The sequence below is a fragment of the Rhinichthys klamathensis genome, unplaced genomic scaffold, assembly GCF_029890125.1.
Source record: "Rhinichthys klamathensis goyatoka isolate OS25496 unplaced genomic scaffold, OSU_Roscu_1.1 h1tg000197l_1, whole genome shotgun sequence".
In the NCBI taxonomy this organism is placed as follows: Eukaryota; Metazoa; Chordata; class Actinopteri; order Cypriniformes; family Leuciscidae; genus Rhinichthys; species Rhinichthys klamathensis.
The window spans coordinates 2567439-2585802 of NW_026606723.1; the positions used below are offsets into that span (position 1 = coordinate 2567439).

Consider the following 18364-nt stretch of genomic DNA (forward strand, 5'->3'; position numbering starts at 1 on the left):
ACCATTAATGAAGAATGTTTTATCTACTACCTTTCCTTTAACTATCGAGATGCTCCTTGATTTAGAGGGCTTAAATTTCATTCGTGCCTATTCAATATTATCTGTTAACTTCCCCAATAACCGATTAGTGCAGGCTACTGTTGTAGTCATGGTTGTCATGTCATCCATGTATGCTCTGATTGGTGGTAGTCGCATCCCAGAAGCCAAGCGCTCTCCTCCTACTACCCATCTTGATGCCCTCATGATTACTTCCATCGCCATGGTAAAAGCCAGTGGAGAAATGGTGCATCCTGCCATTATTCCAACCTCTAGGCATTGCCATGCAGTGCTGAATTTTGGAGTTGAGAAACTGAATTGCAAATCTCCAAAATAGGCTTTCACTAAATTTGTTATTGACATTGGTACTCTGAAAAAATCAAATGCTGCCCAAAGAAGCTCATGTGGCACTGAACCATATGCATTAGCCAAATCCAGGAATGTCACATGGAGCTCCTTCCTCTCCTTTTTAGCTGACTGAATTCGTTACCAGATAACATTGATGTGTTCTAAGCATCCTGAGAACCCTGGAATGCCCGCTTTTTGAACTGAGGTGTCAATGAAGCCATTCTTTAACAGGTAGGTGGACAATCTCTGGGCAATAATGCTGAAGAAAATCTTACCCTCAACGTTTAATAGTGAAATAGGACGAAACTGACTGATGCTTGTAGCATCTTTTTCTTTAGGTATAAAAACTCCACCTGCTCTGCGCCATGCTCTAGGTACAACCTGTTTTTCCCATGCCACTTTTATCAATTTCCACAGAATTCGCAGAACTCCTGAAGCACTCTTGTACACTCTGTACGGAACTCCATTAGGCCCTGGAGATGATGAAGCCCTTGCCTTTCTCACAGCCTGCTCTACCTCTTTCCATTTAGGTGCACAGACCTCCATTTGGTATTCTGGTGGGTTGATAGGTGGTATGTCTGATGGAATTGACATAGGCTCATGCCTTCTTGCATCTGTATGCGTGTCCTCCAAATATCTCTCTAGCTCAATCCTAGATGTTTTTAAAGTGCCATTCTTCTCACTGGTGAATAACTTCTTTACGAATTTGAATGGGTCTTTATAGAAATTAGCCCTCGCACGTTCCTTCTTTTTGTAGCGTTTCCGTAGGCGCTCAGCTCTGCGTAATGTTGCCAGCTTATCTTTTATGGCCCTTTGTAAGAGATTGAGTCCCTCCTTCTGACTTTGTTCTGCTCTTTTCCATTGCTTCCTCAGCTGTCTCCTTTCTCTAACTAACCCTTCAATTTTCTGCTGCCGTCTAGACATTCCAGGAGTAGTTTGTACTTTTTCCTTCCTTTTTTCCACACCAAACCTCTCACTTCCATATGCGTAAATGATGTCCCCAAATTTATCCAGCTTCTTTTCAACTGTACCAGTTAATCTTTCCAATGCAAAGCATAGATCTGTGTTTACCGTGTCCCATGCAGTTTTCTCACAAGCTCTTGGCCATCTAACTCCAGGCCTATGCCCGTTGAGGTTCTTTTCTCTCTTATGCTGGTTAGCCTGACCGGGTTCACAAGTATGAATATGTTCATCACTAACTGTGCAAGTTAGTGCACAGTTAGTGATGCACTAACTTGCACAGTTAGTGTGCAAGTTAGTGCACACTAACTTTCCCTCCTTTCGTCAATGACAGGGGTGCTGATATCCTGCGAGCTGTGGTTTGCTTCCTGTCGCTGGATTTCATTCGACTGACTTGACTGACTTCGTAAGAAGTACTGATCAATGCGAGGCCCTTGTCCCTTCTCCCTCAAGCATTTCATTTTCCCTTGATGAACCTTCAAACCCCTGACCGTTGTCGCCTTGCTCCAGCCACAGACACAAACTTGGAGTTCAATGACTTTACTTACTGCAGATCTTGAACTAGTCTTACTCTCCATACTCATATCCGTTTCCATTCCTAAGTCGTTAACCATGTTGTCCAACATTGAGTCATCTTCCGCCCCCGCTCTCGCAGACTCTAGGGGTATTTTTCTCTTTGATTTCTCAGAAGCCTTGGGCGGGTGTCTCCAGCATCCTGTAAACATGGAGCTGGATACTGCCGACAAGGGTAGCTAACCCTTACCAGCCCCATTGGGGTCTCTTTCCTCCTGTCAGCTGTCTCTCCAGGCTGTCACAAGGTCTTTCCCTGGTTGCCAGCAGCACTATTCACCGCAGTCACTGGATGTATCCAGATCTTCATGATTTCCATTACACGAGAGTAGATGTTAAAACTTCATGCTGATTTGTACTCGGCTTTCGCCAAGATAAGCAAAACTAAGACGTAGCTTTACAGTAAACTATGCTTCTCCATCCATTTACGCTTCTTTCCATAAGGTGGTGTGACTCCCCTTCTGTCCGACGTTAACGGCAGCAGTGTACTTGGCGCGTCAGCGCACACGACGGCTGCAACTACAGGACCAGCACGACAACCGTCTGGATTGAACCGAGTAGGGGACATCTCTAGGGTCTTCAAGTGGGCACCTTCCGTCCTCAGTGTTTCGTCGACTAGCCCACGACACCTATAATCAACATAGATGAAATAAAAAAATAATAACATTAGCCTATATTATTTATAAATATGAAACGTATGTTTAAGTTTTTTAACTTATAATAAGCGTCACACCACTCCGCTTTGTTCACATGCTCTGGTGTGTAGCCTAATGCATGTGTGCGTGCATGTGGTGGAGGGGTGCGATTTTCGAATAATAATCAACCCAGTGATCTTCGAATATTATTTTTGCTTGAAAATTTCGTTTTGTATAAATTGTATCTTAATTTTAATCAATGTTTCATCAACAAATTTGCCTGGATTAATAAATAAGAAGCAAATATAGTGGACAATATAATCAGGACACAGAGGCGCCGGCGCGTGCACACTTCTCTCTATAGGCGCGTTCACTACTGCGAAGATGGCGAGTCTGCATCATCAACTTTATCAATTTATCAACTTTATCAATAATTCAAATGTTTCATGCATAATCATTACTTTCCCCGGTTATTTGTGGCAAGCTTTATTTCAGGTGCGTGATATCTCTGTGCCCAAGTTAGCAGTGCTTCCAAAAATGCATTTGCCCACCTATCTAAATGTAGGGGAGACCGTGAATAACCCCAATTTTTTTTTTTAAACGGTGGAGTGTTCCTTTATGGCTAGCCTGCCTGGGCCTGGCCATATTTGAAACGTCTCACTCAATCGTTCGTTGTTTAGGTCTATATTACAGCCGTTCTAGGCGTGCGCTTTATTTGAAATGCAGCATGCGATGTTGTTTAATAACTTTCAAACGGTAGAGCCTGTTCCTTTATAACATAGCCAAAGCTCGGTGTATTGTTGCTTTATACATTTTAGGCTTATTCTCAAATTCATATTGTGTTAGGCGGGCGGGATTATTACGCAATTTTAATCGGACAATTTGACCGGAGAGATTTAATTTTGTTGGACATTTCATTTTTTTCCCGGCCAATGTCCGGTAATTACCGGACAACGGAAACCCTGGCAGAGGTGGCATAGAAACAGCATCTGAATTGGTACAATTACAATTCCTGATTGCTTTGGAAGCAGGAGGTTTTACATTCAATTACATTAATGTTCACAAATAAATCAGAAAAAACACCGGCATTTTAGTGAAATCCCGCATTTGTGGTCTTGAGATAAAATCCGATTACTCTTAGTCTGAGATCGAGACAAGACAGAGTACAAATACGGTCGAGACAAGATCAAGACCTTTGAAATGTTCTTGAGACCAAGATCGGTCTTGAGTACTACAACTACTATGTTAAGACTGCGTTTTAAGAACTATTCTGTCCAACTAGCAGTCTTACTTTTATGTACCTTTTTATGTAACTGACTTAAAAAGTTATGAAGACAAAATTAGATGACTTACTTGCAAGACTAGTCTAAGCAGTTTCAGCCCGTTCTCATCCTTTGGCGTCATACATGTGACGCTTTGTACATTTCGTTGAAATCTTACGCACATGGCATCCTTTAGCATCAATATGAGACGCAGAACCCAAGGCGTCATACAGGTTACGCGCATCTAAATCCAACGCACATGGCATCGTTTAGCGTGAATATGAGACGCAGATCCCAAGCCGTCATAACCGCACCCTACCCCAGACCTAAACCTACCCATAACAGTGCGTGTTATATTGACGCTAAAGGATGCCATGTGCGTAAGATTTCAACGAAATGTACAAAGCGTCACATGTATGACGCCAAAGGATGAGAACGGGCTGAAACTGCTTAGACTAGTCTTGCAAGTAAGTCATCTAATTTTGTCTTCATAACTTTTTAACTTTTTAATATGACGCCAAAGGATGAGAATGCGTTGGCAGTTTATAAATACCGGCTGATCTAAGGGTGCTTTCACACTGTGCCGGTTGCTGCGGTCCGAAACGGAGTGCGATTGTTCCTGGCTCCTCCCTGCAGCGTTGACCTGGTTTCACACTCACTTGATTCTATCGAATACTGGTGCGTTTGCATTCGTCTTACATCATCACAAACATTTTTACATGCATGGGATAAAACAAAACTCGGGTCAATATATTGTGTTTTTTATTAATTTTGTGCCATTATGCACAGAACAGTGACGCAACGACACTTCCGTGTACTGTATGTGGTAAAATGAATGCAGATTTCTGCTGCTTGCAAACAAACTCTTTTGAGGAGACGGCTCACGGCTGATTACGAGCCATTCATTTGCAAGTCAGTTTTACTTTGCTCTATTGCTAGAGCATGTTAATGTTATTCTTGAAACGATAACTGCTTTAATATTTATATTACTTGCAACATTGTTTTTGAAAGAAGCTTCTTATTCGTTGTATTTATTTGCTAAATTGATATACAGGTATATCAGTTTATTACAGTAGTCAACAATTGAAGTGGATCAAAAAAGTTCATCAAAGTTGTCCTAAGACAAGAAGGGGTATTGTTCAAAATTCATGTATAACTTTGATGAAAGGTTTTGATCCACTTCAAATGTTGACTACTGTAAATAAATGATATATAATATAATATTTTTGTGGAAACCATGATTTTTATTTATTTCAGGATTCTTTGATGAATAGAAAGTAATCGTATGAATTGAAAGTAAAAATCCCAAACATTTTAATAACCCCAATTTTAATAAACATTTAAAATTTTAATGGTTGTGTACCAAGCAGATGGCTATATGGTAATATTCAGTCAGTTTGTTTACGTGCTAAAGTGCCCACTGTTAACCCTTAGCAAACATTAAAAAAAATTGGACATAACCTGCAGAACTTGTGCTTCATTTAACAGCATCTAAATAGTTTCTGCGTTGATTAAAAAAGACAGATGCATGACTCGGGGGACAAATCTATGCAAATGGCCCGGCCACGGACCACACTTAGAAAACCGGGCGTATGGCCACGACGTTGTAGCTACAATTAACTTTTTTTGTTTGCACCGGGTTCGTCTGAACCTGCTTGTTTTATAATTGAGTAAACTCCGATTGTAGGGCCGGCTCTGTTGCCGAACGATACCAATGCCCCTGCGATACTGACCACCGCAAGCTCATTAGCTACTCTAATCCACTCTACTCAACATAAAAAGCACACAAAAGCTAATACGGCCCCAGATGATGGAAAGCTAAATCAATGTTGCTGCTGGTTTCAATCTCTGAAAGAGAACCTGATGTAATTTGCTGCCTGTAATGATTGTGATATTGAAGCAACCGATTGAGATCGTTTTACTCTGTTTTTCTCCTTCCTCAAGGCAATTCTTTATATTACAGTGAAAACCGTGCAGATTGCTAGAGATGGGGCTCCGCGCTTTGTTGTGTACTCGCGAAACCGAGTGGGAGCGGCCGTCGGTTACGCGAGCAATCAAAATCTTGGACTGACTTGTGCGGATGATTTGAGAGAATCTATAAAGGGCTGAGAAATGAATCGGCTGTGATTAGGCTACATGATTGTGTTTAATGAAAGAAGCGATGACGCATACTAATGAGACACACCCTCTTTCCTCATTAACGAGGTGAATGAATCTCGTTAACATCGCTGCCTGCTGCACACTTTGAAATCCTCCAGAGGTCCAACCCGCAGGCATAGCTGTGGATAAACGGCACTGATAGGGAAAATATTATTCAATTACAGTTATATTGCGTTGTTTGTGTGAAATGATTCCAGCACAGCCTCGGCTCCGGATGCGCTTTCCAAATGCCGAGCCGCACAGACCTATAGCTGTGATATATCAGGCTGCATTTTTATCGCTTCTCCCTTAAAGCATATCCTATTATGCCCATGTACTTCAATAGGAAGAGTGGGTCCTAAGCAGCCACACTGCTCCCTCCTTCTGCTGATTTCATTTATCCTTTGGCTGGATGTGTATAGTTCAGGAACACCACATGAATTTATCAGTCCGCAGAGGTGGAGGCCACTTAGAAATTTAATACATTTTTGATAAACTATATACAGCTAAAGCTATAAGAGAAATGGAATGAGCTATACTGCACTTTTAAAAAATCTATTAAAGCCATAACGCAAGGCTAAAGTGCTCCACAGCTTCAGGAGGTGACATTTAGAGATGACTAAATTGCCATTTACACTGAAAAATAAATGGCTAAATGGAGGGGCCTTGCTTGCCACCATACGCAATGGGGACAGATGTCATTAATTTCTATTTGTATTGCCTTTTTTTCCTCTGCTAAACACAGCTCAGAAATGGATGTTTATCGATATTTCTGAGAGCTCTTTTATTTCCCACAAAGCTTTTGCAAATTTGATCAAAGATGAGGCACTTCTTCCTCTGCCGCTTTCTCTCTGGCTGACAACACAATCTGTCCTCCATCTCTCTCATTTCTCTCTTCTCGTCATTTGCTCTATCTCTTTCTGTCCATTTATCTATCTGTGACTTTGAGCCGCACTGAAAAGGGAAGACTGAATGAAGACTCTGAAGGTGTTGTTTAGTCCTCACATGTCCCCATTTTCCCCAGACTATTGTGTTTATTTTTTGTAGCCAAACCCCACAATCTGTAATTCAGAGCTCCGTAAGAGTGAGAGGCTCTTAAGAATGAGATCCTCCATTTCAGACCACTCTCTCCCTCACTGTTTTCTTTTATAATCTATCTCTTCCTCTTTTTCTATTTTAGATTGAGCACAGAAATTGACATCAGCAATTTCATTTAAATGTAAAGAGTGGTAATGCAATTGACCTTTGTACTAATGTCTTACAGTTAGTGATACTTCAGTTAATTATTATAGCATTAGTAACTAGATTTACATTTTCATCCTGCCTGTGTAAAAATGGATACCTAGGCTGGTTGCTAGGGTGCTATGTGTGGTTGCTAGGTGATTGCTTACTGGCCCAAGTTAAAATATATGATATTCTGATCCATAGATGTGGCTCAGTCCTATCTTCAATATCTTTAGTTGGTCACATTATAGTTTGGGGAACACATTTTTACTGTTAACTACGCCTTTTACCTCAATAAACTCCTAATTTGGTGAATTAGTGATAATTGTCCTAGCAAGCACAGCAAAGCATTTCAATATGCAATTAAAAGTAGCTTTTTAAAACAAGTAAGACTTTTAATGTAAAATAGTGTATATTTCTTTGTGTACCAATATAAAGCAAATGCCATATTCTGGATAGATGGGCACTACAAAAGGCACAGGCAAAACAATTGTTGCCTCATTAATGGCATCCTTGGCCTTGCTAATAAAACACTGGTGAATAGATTTTTCTTGACTTTTTTATTTTTTGGGGGTAATTGATGAAAGACCATAAATGAAGTCTGATTCATTTTAGCAAGTAACAAAAAAAAAAAAAAAGAACAAGGGGAGAGGGAGGAGAAAATAGTGCTTTTGTCAGGGCTTAAATTGCATAAACACCATCTGGTAAACTGATTTTGGAATTGAACAAATGAATTGCCCAGCAAAAGCACTTGCACATAAGATAGAAGTCCATTTTTCTCCCTGTCTGATTCCCGCAGCAGAATACAAGCCAGACAAAGAGAGATGGCTCGCTGGCAGAGAAAAGGCTAATTCACTAAAGGTCAATTGCATTACCACAGGGAAAACAACCACTGCAGTGCTTTGATACACAACCCAGAGAGACCATCCCCTAGAATTTATTGCACTTAGCGTCATGCAAACACAGAAATGCTCCCAATAAGTCTTTTTTATGTAGAGGTATATTGTTATGGGAGCTATGATTACATTCTATGATGGCTAACTGGAGATAGGCTGGTAGAACGGCAGAGAATATTCAGCGAGCCAAGCCTGAACCTGCCTGACATCACAGGCTGCCTAAACACACATACTAATAATACACACTCAATGAAAAAAATAATAAACCTTGTGCATTTGCTCATTATTGTCCCAGTCAGTCACATACTCAAACAGGTGCTTAATGTGTTTAGCAGCAGATTATACCAAGAACACATTCATTCTTTATTGGTTAAATGGGATATATAATGTAAATATACAGAGTGTGCTGAGAAATCATGATAGGTGTCGTTGGACACAATTGCCGGCAATTGCCAATGGAAACAATTGACAATTGCATATATATATATATATATATATATATATATATATATATTCATGGATATGAGGACATTAGATAATTTGAGTATGCAAACCGCACCTTCTGTCTTTTACTTGAAAGTTTTGAAAAATTGCTTATGATATGTAAAGCGGTAGTTCCCACCAAAATGAAAATTGCCATCATTTACTTAACATGTCGTCCCAAACCTTCTCATTATCGATAGATAGATAGGTATGCACTATACATACATATTTATATGTATATATAATTATTAATTTTAATTATATTTTGCATTTGATTATGTATTGTTAAATTTTAGTGGTATTTTCAGATTTATTTTGCATTTTGGTTCAGTTTAATATTATTAGTGTAATAGCTGACAACTTTCAGGAAAACACTTTTTCTGTGCCCTTAAAGGGTTTACATAAACAGCTTTAATTAAGCCTTCCATACACAATAGATTCATCACAATATGTTACTCTAGTATGTTTTTTTTACATTTTCCATGAAGAGCAGTGTGCTGCTGAGATTCAGCAGTTGTGCCCTTCCCCTGGGCACCGGGCGCATGTTTCGCTGTCGTCTCCTGTGCCACACAAAGCTGTCGCAATTAGCCACGAAGCTGTGTGCCTATTGTCATCTCTGCTGATATCAGCTGCTGATGTAAGCAAGGACACTGCCTCAGGTGACCCACACTGAAACAAAGGGCCAGGCACAGGGGGGGAAGGCCATTGCTCATCAGCACCACTTATTGACGGACTTCTGCCTGAACCAGTAATGGGCTTAGCAGGCTTCCAGAGGCCCTCTGATGATTGAGAGTTGGAGGACAGCTTGAAGATTCTAATACTCATTTTGGATCAGATCCCCCATTTTTTTCTGTCCCTGGATAGTAGTAAATAACGAGTACAGCTCCCTTACGTCCCTCTTGCGTTCTCTGTCTCCTCCCTTCTCAGCGAGAACACGCTCCAAACCATCTGCCTGATGGGAATCGCAGCATGCAAGGAGTGATGGAAACCCTCCACTTCCCTCTTAATGTCAAATAATAACCTGAAGATATTATTGCTCATTTTGATTGTTTTATTTGTAGGCCCATGCTTCATCTCGGGACTCTCTCCTTGAACTGTTCGCCTCAAGTACTCAGTGCCCACTTTCAGAGGAGCTGACAGTTAATGTTTGATAATGTTTCAAACATGTCCGCCAAACGGCAAGTGGCTGGAGACTTTTACAAAGGCTTGCTGTGCAGCAGTAAGTGCAGTGTTATTTAAGTCTTTCATTTTTCTGATGGTGGAAGCCCTTTTGAAGGGCCTAATGGCAGCGGTACGCTGAGAAGTTCCTTCAGCGATTGTTAAAGGCCTTGCTGTGCTTTTGTGCCAGATGAACGCTTTTAATGGTGGAGAGTTTTTTTATTTATTTTGAGACCTAAAAAGCGGTCTAACACTAACACAGTGCACTGATATGGGTCCCTGACCACCTGAAGGTTCTTTACATAAAGGCCTAACAGCAGGGATTGCAAGAAAAGCCTTCTCTCTCTAGTTCTTGGCTACATGTTAGCTTTTCTCTGAACCTCCTCAAAATAAATGGAGCAAATTTAAAAATAGAAAAATTGGCTTATTTTTAAAATCATGAGTTGGAGCTTGAATAGAATTGGCCAGGTGTGTTCATGTACATGAATGTTAACCGTTTCAAATGTGTCTTTTCTCTTTACAATTGATTGATATAATACACTGATATAACAAGATATGAATTGAATAAATAATAATTATATATAGTGTGTATATACTGTATACAGTGTGTATAAATATAGTTGTGTGTGTGTGCGTTAAATTGATTAATTGATTAGACAGCACTAAATATTAAGAATAATGATGACGATGATAATAGTCATCATCATCATTGTAACAAGTTTAATTCTACATTTGGTTTATTTGTTGATAGTTTTAGCAATGGTTTTGATTTTTATACAGTTTTTAACTGAAACTTTAGAATTTAGCTTAGTTGGTGTTAATTTCAGCAATTGTTTTCATTTTATAGATAATGCTAAATGACTTACTAATATACTGTAAATACTAATTGTTTCACTCATAATCACTTTTCCGTTAACTAAGAAGCATTTGCTTTGTTTCTAATTTGCAGTTGTCTCAGTTTTTAGTCAAGAAATATGGCAGATGAAAATGCTTTGCAATGACACCATTCATTCCAGCTTACGTAAGAATAATAACCAGGAAATGTTTACCACTCTACGAGCACTTTTTACAAAAAATCACAGAATTCTCCAGTTCATTCCTATAGGACATTCTGTAAAACTTCTCTGAGTTAGCAACAGTAACCAAGAGGGGTGGATCTTAGTGACGGGTCAATTCTGGTCCACTACCCTCACCTACATTGATACATCTCATCTTCAAAACCAAAGGTCACTATTTCAAACACTGGAAAGGGCCACTTCAAAAAGTTCAAGGCAACTTCCCCTGTCAAAAGTGAACTGCAAGTCGCATTGGATAAAAATCGTTTTCTAAATAGTTGACCAGTAAAAACTAAAATGTTAATTTAGCAGTAATTCATATTTTAATCTGAGAACCTCTCCATCTGAAAACACCTAGATTCTTTGTAGTGCTCTTGATCTCCACCTTCTGATCCAGCAAACGCGCCTCACTCATCTACCTTTGCAATGGAATTGCTTGCTATTCTGGGCACCCTTTGCACCACTTCTTATCCATCAATCTCTGATAAATATTGAGGAATACTCAAATGAACCTGAATCCTCAAAGCCAACAACTGGATTAGGACTAGATCCTATCTAATCGAGCCGAGAAACACCATGTTATGCTTTAAGCACAAAGTTTGTGTTGCCATAACAGTGATTGACATCTCTAATGTTTCTTTCCATAACGAGCAGCTCTGCATCACGGCTCTCCTGGTGTGTTTGAAGTGCTCTCTGCCCTAAGGTAATGCACCAGGATAAGGGCTCACATTCCTCATGTTATGCGCTCGCTTCCATATTTCAGTCAAGGCATTTCATCAGCTCAAAGCAGAAAGGCAGGCTGAATTCCTCTGTTATATCAGAGGACTTACCTGGAGCAGTAATGCAGGTTTGCACGGAGTTATCAACATTTCAAAAAGTTTGCGGTCTTCTGGTGCGATTTAATGACTAATTACATAATATAGTTGTATAGGCGTTCAATTGGCATTCATTTCTTATTCTGCATCATATTCATTTGTCATAAATAATAGTGATTGTGGCAGTCTATGTGATTTGAATTTTTGATTCAACAACTGGGTCTGCAGGAAAGGCAAGCATATGAAAAGGTCATTTTATGTAGTTATTATTTATTGAGAGTTCTGCGTTCCTGCTATATTGATTTAGGGTGCTGCAGTGATTGTCTGCACCATTTGAAAATGATCTACGTTAACAATGCAGCTCACACCACTGATTCAAGTGTGTTCAGTTTAGACATTTTTGAGAGCTGATATTTCGACACATATCAGATCTCCCGCAGCAGAATCCTATTTCCTTTCTTCAATGCCAAAAATTATGCTGTTATTGCTAATCATCTGTTATTGCTATCGCTTCTTAATCACTAATAGGCTAAGCTGTTCACTAACTGAAATCAAACAGTAAGGGAAATTTGAAAAATATGACCAGTTAGATTTGGTAATATAATGTTATATGTTAAAAGACATTAAAGGGATAGTTACCCAAAAATGTTGCAATTTATTAGTTTGATTATAAATGGTACACTATATATTTTTTTATCATGAAAATATGGTACTTAAAGGGGAAAATATGATAAAATATTGAAGCTATCTTTTTACTTTGGAATGTGTCAGTATTTTTTTATTTTTTTTGTCCGTACAGTGGTGCTCACTGGGGTCCATAGTTTTTGCCCCATTGATTTTCATTGTAAGGACAAAAGCATTCTTTAAAATATCTTAAGTGTGTGTTTTGCATAATAAAGGAAGTCGTACGAGTTGACATGAACAGGAATGACATGAGGGTGAATACATTTTCAATTATGGGTGAACTATCCATTTAATTACCATACTTTTGGGATTAAAAATATATACCATTTCTAATCAGGCACCGAATAGAGTAGCCATAGAAATTTGCTAACGCAATGACTATGTTCAGGAAGGTGGATTGGATTCTGTCTGATGCTTTTTGTACCAAAGTACCACTACTTTTGACACCCCTAGTTTTAGCTGAGTGTAAATGCCCTATTTGTTTTAATGTGCAAAACATTTGATTTTGCCCATTCTCTTGTGAGCTTGTTTCAAAGTGTTGGTCATTGTTGTAATTGTGTGTAAATGCTTGCTTATCAGTTCCATTTGTTTTTTCCCCCATTTCTCCTTTTTATGCATGCTGTTCCTCCTGTTTCCCTCCTCCTTCCTCCACCGCACCTCCTCTCCTCGTGTGCTCAGACGCTGCGCCCAGCACTGAAGCCGCAGCTCACGGTTGGTACCTCTCCCTCCTTCTTCTGCCAGCACAGCATGGCATTCTCTGCATGCCAGCTGAGTACAGTACAGCACGTAACGGAGACATGCACGGGATTTGGGAATGAATCTAATGTGGATTTGCTGTATGTGTCTGTCTGTCTGTCCATCCGTATGTCACATCCTTTATCCCCATTGTCATTCGCCCGTGAAGACCCACCTGTCCGCCACGGCGCTCCTCTAGGAGTTTTAATCAGAGCATTCGCGGTGTGATTCCTGGCCACGTCACACATCCATCCCTCCTGCATGAGCCCTTCTCGAGTCCTTGTTGCCATTTTTGACTTCTCACCTTTTTGAGTCCTCACAGACGCTCGTAATCCACCCGCAATAATTTTTCATGAATTTAAATGACGTTTAAATGGCTGTTTTTGATTTCTGAGAAATGAACGGGAGAGCCTTTTCTCTACATGACGCAGATGGCATTGTACTCCACCTTGGTGCGCCAGCTCCGCACACAAATCACAGAACGGGGACCATTTGCATAGCTCACGGGCTTTATTCTGTTTTACAATATACCACGAAAGCGCTTTCTCAATTCATTAAGCCCTTTATCCCCGCTCTCAGTTTGCAGTGGCAGATGCTTGTGTAAATGTGTTAGATTTAGTATAAAGGCTTTTCGTGATACTGTGTAATTATGTCACCTGTGCCTCGTGAAACACCCTCTAATGATTTAATTAGCCATCATGTTGTGTGTCGCACCGGATCACACCTCAAAATCGACACTTTTCTGTACCCCCAGCCAACTCGCGAATGGATCGAGTTGGGGTGTCGCCGTTTGTTTACATCTATCTGCAACTTTCCATATATAAAAGGTTAAAGCAAATACAAGCGGCAGAACATCTAAAGGTTAGGGCTATTCTTTTGCATGTGCATAATTTGGACGTGCCTACAGAACGTGGTCAGCCTTGACTGTGTAGCAGAGCTATAATAGAGCTTTTGTACAGTTCACTGCATTTCTAAATACCATGTCACAAGGCCAGTGTTAACCTTGTACAGTTATATCAGCCTGGCAGTGATGTATAACTGAATCACTGTACGCTTTCCAATAATCCAAAGCGGTTTTTGATCCTACAAAAGGTAAGAGAACACAAGGTGAACCCAGGGGGCTTTGTCTCATCAAACAAATTGGTTTTAAATGTAGTGCTTCTTATCTTTGTTTTGTCTAGGTATGACATAGAGCTTTTTTAGCTTTTATGTTGTTGCGGTACAGTGAAAAGGGTTAGTCATTTTAACGCTTCCTGTCCGCTCACTCATTTTCGAAATGGACAGGAAATGCCTTGTTTGTAAAATGCCAAGCATGCTCCTTCATTCTTTAATCCGACTGTGGAATTGATGTCCTGACCTGTTGCAAATATGAGTTTCTGCTAATGTTAAAATGCTTGTTTGTATTGCAAACAGCATTTCGCACCCTTGTCATATAAAACAAGAATTGCAGAAGAATCAAGTCACATTGTTTCCAGAATAAAGACATCTAGTCTAGTCTGACGCAGAGAACAGCTCATGATAGCAGAGCGAAGCATCTATGTTCCTCCTCAGAAGATCCTCTCATTTGCATCTTGTCACACCTTGTGTGTTTTATTTGGTTCACTTTTGTAGCTGATGCACATACTCTGTTTACCATCTTATTTTCCTGGGTGTGCTACACTCACTGTTCAGGAGATTTCTCTTCTCTCTGATAACAGTCTTTTTTACCCTCTCTGGTGTAGCCTAGCAACAAGCTGTTCAAGCAATAAGTGGGGTTTTCAGCAGAGGTTGAGGTAGGAGGCTAACATAGTGGGCAAGATTCCATATAGAACAGAAAGCTACAGCAATACCACAGAAAACAGTCTTATTTGTGTATTTCTAATGCATTTATATTCCCCCTTTTATTATCTCTCAGTCTTTTTGTCTGTACACTATTATGAAAAATGATCAGTGGAATTTGACATAAGCTAATAATTTTGCAAAATATGTTTGAATATTATGGCTTACATTAAAGACAACATGAATCCAAAATGTATTCTGTTTACTTCCATAGCTGGAATTTCACAATTCCAAATGAATACAATTGATAACATCAAAAAACATCATTTTTCTTTGAAATGTGTCACAATATAGAAGTTACATGTGTCCTGGTCACACACTACTTCATGTTGTCTTTAACGGGACGTGGTGTGATTGAATATGAATTAGACTGCAGACTAGAAGAAACATGGTTGGCAGGGTCAGATAGATCAAATTCTTATCAGCGTGTCAGCAACCCTGTCAAACTCTTACTGTATCATCACACACTGGCACCCTCGGTATTAATCACACCTCATTTTACCTGACCCATTGCATGTACGGTCACGCACACTTCCGCCTGCCTCTCCTCAAGCTGATTTATTGCCATCATGTCTCTGTTTTCAAAGCAATATATGTAGATCCCCCTTGCATTCAGGATCTGCAGTGAATTCAGATAGTGAGATGCCCATTCAGTAGATCCTCCATCTGGCTCTCTCTTTCTCTTCTCCCTCTCTGTGTCGCTCCATCCAGGCGTACTCCTCATTCCTGTTCATTTCCAAAGAGGATGATTGAACACACTTCACTTCTTCTTGTCATTTCATCATCCTTTGTTTGGTGTGGCACCACACAACATGTTTAAGGCTGGGCTCGGTAAACATGACGATGGCATCTTTTGATTATGTGCTCTAAGTAACAATGCGACAAAGAGCCTGTAAGAAACCAGGTGTAAAATAACCGCTTTGTTTGCCCATGATTGCGACAAATGGAAAATCACTCCATTTTGGCCAACCAGTTTTGGAGGACTATTTGCTCGCAATTATAAAAGTAAAACTTTTCAATCCTCGTTCTCAATATGACTGAGTCTGCCTTTTCATAAAGCAGCGGGTCTTTTCAGTAGGGATGTAATAATGGCTTTCGGTTTTCTGTTGCTTTGGCCACACCTCTGTCACACTTTTCATAATGGCAGAAATGAATTAAATCTAATTTTTTTTGTCCTATGAATGCTAAAGAGAATGTCTTTTGTGAAACAAAGCCTCTAAAATAAATAGCAGGCTTTAGAAAAGGATGAATGAAAATCTGTGAGTGTCACACATGGTGCCAAAATTAAGCAAGGGCTTATTTAAGCCTATCTCTCCCTCGCTCCCTCACCGGTAAATCTAAGCCGCTGTTTGACATGAACTTAGCCACCTCTGATGTGAAGCTGTTTTATATGCCAATGTTAACTGCCTCTCCCTCATCCTCTCAAAGCAGTCGCCATGACGATTCCCCTGCCCGTTGTGGCATAGTAAAGCCTGTGTTACTTAATGTCTTGTTTTCAAACACTCTGATCTGAATTCCCTTCATGCATAAGAAAAGACAGCACACAAGAAAATATCTGAATCTGAGAGGATGTACATGGAAATGAGAATATGCATCTACCGATTGCCTTTGCAAATAATTCTCTTCAGTTCCTGTCCTCTAAATTGATTGGGCGAAAGGTTTTCTGATGAATGCACTAGAACTTTTCACTTCGTATCACTCTGCTCTTTCCTTTCTGTGATGTTGAGCAACAAGTAGTTGTTGATCCCTCTTCATTAGCGGATCAAAAATGGACTAATAGACTAAATACCCATATTTCTAAAATGCTATATAGTTCACCTAAAAATGAAAATTGTGTCATCATTTACTCATCCTCATCTCTTCCAATCATATGACTTTATTTCCCCGGTGAAACATAAAAGAAGATAGTTTGAAATAATATTTTTTTTCCACACAATGAAAGTCAATGGGGTCCAATGTTGTTTTTGACCCAATTAGCTTTCACTGTGTGGACACATTTAAGATCTTTTATGTTCTACTAAACAAAGTAAGTTTGGAACGACTTGAGGGTGAGAAAAAGATAACAGAATTTTTATTTTCGGGTGAACTATCATTTTAACATCTTTAACTTATGAATCATAGTCATGCTGATATTCAGTTTAGTTCTAAAATATTGTTGATATTTATACAAAATATTGTATTTAAACCTTCAGAGATTTATCAGACTGAGTGTCTGTTTTCATCCCCCTGTGCATCTTTGCCCTGCTTATACTCATTGACAGATGGTTATATGTAGTGATCATCTAAGGCCTGGTCTCCTTGCTCCATCTCCAAAGACAAGCATTTGCTCTTTCTTCGCTCATCTGTTCACAGAGCAAGAAAGGGCAGGGCCGTTAACAGCTCTGAAGCCGTAGCTTTAGTCGATGCCCTCCTCACTCTCTAATCCTTCAGTAGTCAAGGGGTGAACGGGATGGAAAGGACACACCTGCCAACATGCCTGTCAGCCTTAGCCCAGGAGGAGAAGATAATTGAGCAGATTCTGAACCGCAGGGAGCGCCGTAGCAGAATACAGTGGGATAATGACCACTTTGTTCCCAGCTGGACTGAAGCAGGTGAAGCAGAAGAGTTGGCGCCTTTAATGTCCCAGAATTGTCACATTTGGATGCCATCACGGCCAGGGCTTTCATCAATCAACAGGAACGAGTTCTTCTGCAGCTTCAAGGGTCGCCTCCTTTGCTGACTTTCTCTGAGCCTGCCTTTACTCCCTCTTTCTCTTATATCTTTCCTCTCGCAGCCACACTTGCTTGGTTTGAGCGAGTGATGTATGGCTGTCAGTGGGACTTTGCAGCGGTGTGTAGTGTTTCTGATGAGCAGGGTTTGGAGTAATGCTGGCGTGTGAATGGCTGAGGCAGGGCTTGGAGGTGCCTTCAGGACTGCCTGCAGGGGCCTCGCAGGTGACGCGCATATGCTGCAGTAATTAGACTGAGAGTTGCGCAGCATTAACAGAAGCGGAGGATTTGGGATAGCAAATGCACGCCTTTCTCCACTCGGCACTGTCCTCCGCTGATTTGTAAGTAGGAACATAGGGACAGCTCACATGGGCCGATCTCGATGGAAGAAATAACGTGGGTCTGAGGTGGCTTCGATTTCCCAGCAGACACAGACAGACAGAGTACTCTCCAGCCTAATTGGAAATAACATTCTCTATTTATGCAGCAGGGCTCAACAATAATGCTATTTTCTACTTGACCTGCCAACATTTTCACTGGCTAAACACACAAAATGATATATACATATGTATACTTGCATACATACAGTACCAGTCAAAAGTTTGGAAACATTGCTATTTGTCATGTTTTTTATGCTCATCAAGCCTGAATCCATTTGATCAAAAATACAGAAAAAAAATTTATATTGTGAAATATTATTATAATTTTTTTCTATTTTAATATACTTTAAAATATAATTTATGTGATGCAAAGTTGAATTTTCGTCAGCCATTACTCCAGTCTTCAGTGTCACATGGTCCTTCAGAAATCATTACATTATATTTGCATTTATATATTT

At 40.0% G+C, this 18364-nt stretch overlaps 1 protein-coding gene across 5 annotated transcripts in view; it reads left to right on the forward strand.

The window, feature by feature from the left end:
• Positions 1-18364, forward strand: part of cadm1a (cell adhesion molecule 1a) — a 309712-nt gene that overhangs the window by 279926 nt on the left and 11422 nt on the right. For 3 of the 5 annotated variants that reach the window (XM_056263058.1, XM_056263061.1, XM_056263059.1), the window contains one exon: positions 12944-12976. The exons of the other annotated variants lie outside the window; for them this stretch is intronic. In XM_056263058.1, coding sequence (XP_056119033.1) covers positions 12944-12976 — 33 coding nt within the window. The remainder of the gene's footprint in view (positions 1-12943; positions 12977-18364) is intronic. 5 annotated transcript variants of the gene reach the window in all.